Raw genomic sequence first — 3,204 nt, 5'->3', positions numbered from 1 at the left:
GTGTGCTGTTCCTTCTGTTATGAATGAGAGTCTAGCTGGGTAAAGTATTTTTGGTGAGGCATTTATTTTATTGAGTTTTTTCACTATATCCCACCACTGTTTTTGGGCCGTGAGGATTTTATCAGACAAGTCGGCTGTGAATATTAAGGATGCTCCTTTATAGGCAATTTTTTTCTTTGATCTTGCTGCTATCAGGATTTTGTCTCTATCTAAGGTTTTGATCATTTTGATCAGGATGTATCTTGGGGTATTTCTATTTGGATTTCTTCTAGCTGGTACCCTTCGGGCCTCCTGAATGTCATCACATGTTTTCTTCAGCTCTGGGAACATCATAGCAATGATGTCTTTGACAGTTTTTTCTTCATCAGGGTTTTCTTCCTGTCCCTCTGGGACTCCAATAATTCTTATATTACTCCTCTTGGCTTCCTCGAAATCTTCTCTTGCCATCTGTTCCCAGATTGTCAGTCTCTTTTCCATTTTCTGTTGTTTTCTAGAGGGTCTTTGGACTTCATCTTCGAGCTCACTGATTCTGTCCTCAGCAGCTGTTACTCTGCTGCTGAGGCTGTCCAGTGAGTTTTTTAATTCGCCTACTAGGTTTTTCAGGTCAGACATTTTCATTTTTATTTTCCGCATTTCTACCTTCAACTCTTCTTTTATTTTATTGGTATTGCTTTCCATTGTTTCTTTTAGCTCCCTAAACATCCTCAGTAGCTCCTTTCTAAATTCCTTGTCAGAGAGGTTGTATAGCACTTCATTGCTGTTGGGGTCTACTGGGCTAGCCTCTTCAACAAATAAGCTTGGTGGGGATCTGCATTGCTTTACCATTGTGACCTATGTGTCTCAGCCCTTCACACTCACTGTTACTATTCTGCTTATGATGCAATATTAATTTAGGTGGACTTAATGAGATATTGGCTAATGTGTTTCTGTTGGTTAATCTAATCTGGTGAAAATTCCAGCTAAGAGCGTAACTTCCAGTTCTTGTGGGACATGGAGAGGAGAGAATAACTCGAAGCCGTGTTCCCCGAAGACCAAGGGTGAAAACCGGCTTCCTTGGGAACTGGGTAAAAATGGGGCTCTGGGCAGGAGCCCTGACCCGGGCTGGTACCTGGATAGGGTGGCAAAGAGTGCACGGAACATTTCAGCTTTGGATGCAGCATGGTGTCCCTCAATTCCCGTCCCCCCAAGACCAAGGGTGAAAACCGGCTTCCCTGAGAACTGGGTTAAAACGTGGATCCAGGAAGGAGCCCTGACTTGGGCTGGAACCTGGATAGGGTGGCAGAGAGTGATGGATGGCCATTAAGCTGTGCACAACTTTATTCACAACAGGTCACCCTGTGCTACGCATAATTAAGTTGTGGGTCCACACTCATGAAGGAACAGGATCTCCTGTGATGTGAAGGATGGATTTTCACTACTGATTCATAAAAGACTTTGGAATTTCTAATTTTTTATTTTTGAACAAAGAAAAGTGGTAAGAATGATCCATGTTATCATGCTGTGTCTCAAAACAGCTGTCATGTTCATGCTTTCACCAGTTTTGTCTCTCCCCAGACCAGCCCTGCAGGAACATGAGGAACCAAACAGAGCTGAGGGAGTTCATCCTGCTGGGAATCCCTCAGACCCAGGGAGTGGAGACTTTGCTCTTTGCCATCTTCTTGTTCATTTACCTCTTTGCCCTGGTCGGCAATTTACTCATCCTCATAGCAATCCTTTCCTCCTCTGCCCTTCACACCCCCATGTACTTCTTCTTAGGGCTACTGGCCATTTTTGATATCATTTTGCCCGCTGTGACTTGTCCCAAGATGCTGTTCTATCTCTCTGGCCAGAGCCGAGCCATTTCTTACAAGGGCTGTGCAACACAGCTCTTCTTCTACCACCTGCTGGGGTCTTCTGAAGCTTGCCTCTACTCTGTGATGTCCTATGACCGTTTTGTGGCCATCTGTTACCCCCTGAGGTATTCACTCATCATGAGACCCGAAGTCTGTGTGGGTTTGGTCATGGGTGCCTGGTCAGTGGGCTGCGTTCACGCCTCCATTGTAACCTCCTTCACTTTTAGACTGACCTACTGTGGCCCAAATCAGGTGGATTTCTTCTTCTGTGACATCCCTGCTGTCTTGCCCCTGGCTTGTGATGATTCCTCACTGGCCCAGACTGTGGGCTCCGCAGCTGTTGGCTTTCTGGCTCTACTATTTTGGTTCACTATTTGCCTCTCTTACATGCGCATCGGGATTGCTATTTTGAAGATCCGGTCCGCAGAGGGCAGGAAGAAAGCCTTCTCCACCTGCAGTGCCCACCTTGCTGCTGTGCTCTGTTATGTTGGGCCCGTAATCATCATCTATTTGCAGCCCGCTCCTAATCCCTTGCTCGATGCTATTGTGCAGATCCTTACTAACATTGGCTCCCCCATGCTGAACTCTCTGATATTTTCTTTGAGAAACAAGGAAGTAAAGAGTTCCCTAAGAAGAGTGCTTCACAAAATAAGACTTACTCCTCAGGAATAAACTATGGATTTTGTAACAACTTTTGAAATTGTTTTTTAGTATAATCTTCCTTTTCCCTCTCCTTATGGAAATCAGCAAATAATTTAAAATGTTTCCTCTGAAGTGTTGAGGTTTTGTTTTGGCTCAGATAACCTACATTTGTGTTTTCTACTCTCCTTGGGAACTGACAATAAATCTGTAAAGAATATTATTCTCATCGCATTATTACTAGATTAGAAAGCAAAGTGGCACAGCAAAAAGAACGAAGAGAAATCAGTGCTACATGGTATATACGGTAAAATCAAGAGCTGTTTGAAACCAGCATGGAGACCCTCATCGACACCAGTTCCCTGCTTGTCAAGGTTTTCTTTAATCTCCCGATAATAAATTCTAAGCAAATATAACATGATCTAATAAGAAGCGTTAATCAACTAAGAAAAGAGAGGGAGGGTTAGGGTCTAGGTTGCAAGTGTTTCAAGAGCTGGTAGAGGCATCTTAACATCTACAGAGTTAGGAATTGAAAAATAATTCTGAAACAATGTGTGAAAATAATCAACTTGGAGATGCTAGAGTTTCAGTCTGCATTCATGCATTCAGTTCATGGCACCATTCCAACTCTTCATTATATATTCCTAGGAATAATCAATTCTCTGATTCACTGTTTTTGCTAACACCCATCTTGAATTCACGTTGAAGAATTGTAAAAGATTAAACTTTTACA

At 43.1% G+C, this 3,204-nt stretch overlaps 1 protein-coding gene across 1 annotated transcript; it reads left to right on the top strand.

Moving 5' to 3' along the window:
- The first annotated feature begins 1,571 nt into the window (after positions 1 to 1,571).
- On the top strand, positions 1,572 to 2,504 carry LOC101557868 (olfactory receptor 148-like). The gene has a single exon (XM_004605115.2). The coding sequence runs from the start codon at positions 1,572 to 1,574 to the stop codon at positions 2,502 to 2,504; it is 933 nt and encodes a 310-aa protein (XP_004605172.2).
- Positions 2,505 to 3,204: the final 700 nt, after the last annotated feature.

This window comes from Sorex araneus, chromosome 3, assembly GCF_027595985.1.
Source record: "Sorex araneus isolate mSorAra2 chromosome 3, mSorAra2.pri, whole genome shotgun sequence".
NCBI lineage: Eukaryota > Metazoa > Chordata > Mammalia > Eulipotyphla > Soricidae > Sorex > Sorex araneus.
The sequence above is the reverse complement of the archived record's forward strand: the minus strand, read 5'-3'. Positions and strand labels throughout refer to the sequence as shown.

Coding starts and splice junctions, on each gene's coding strand:
- LOC101557868 (XM_004605115.2), top strand. CDS start 1,572: ATGAGGAACCAAACAGAGCTGAGGGAGTTCATCCTGCTGGGAATCCCT.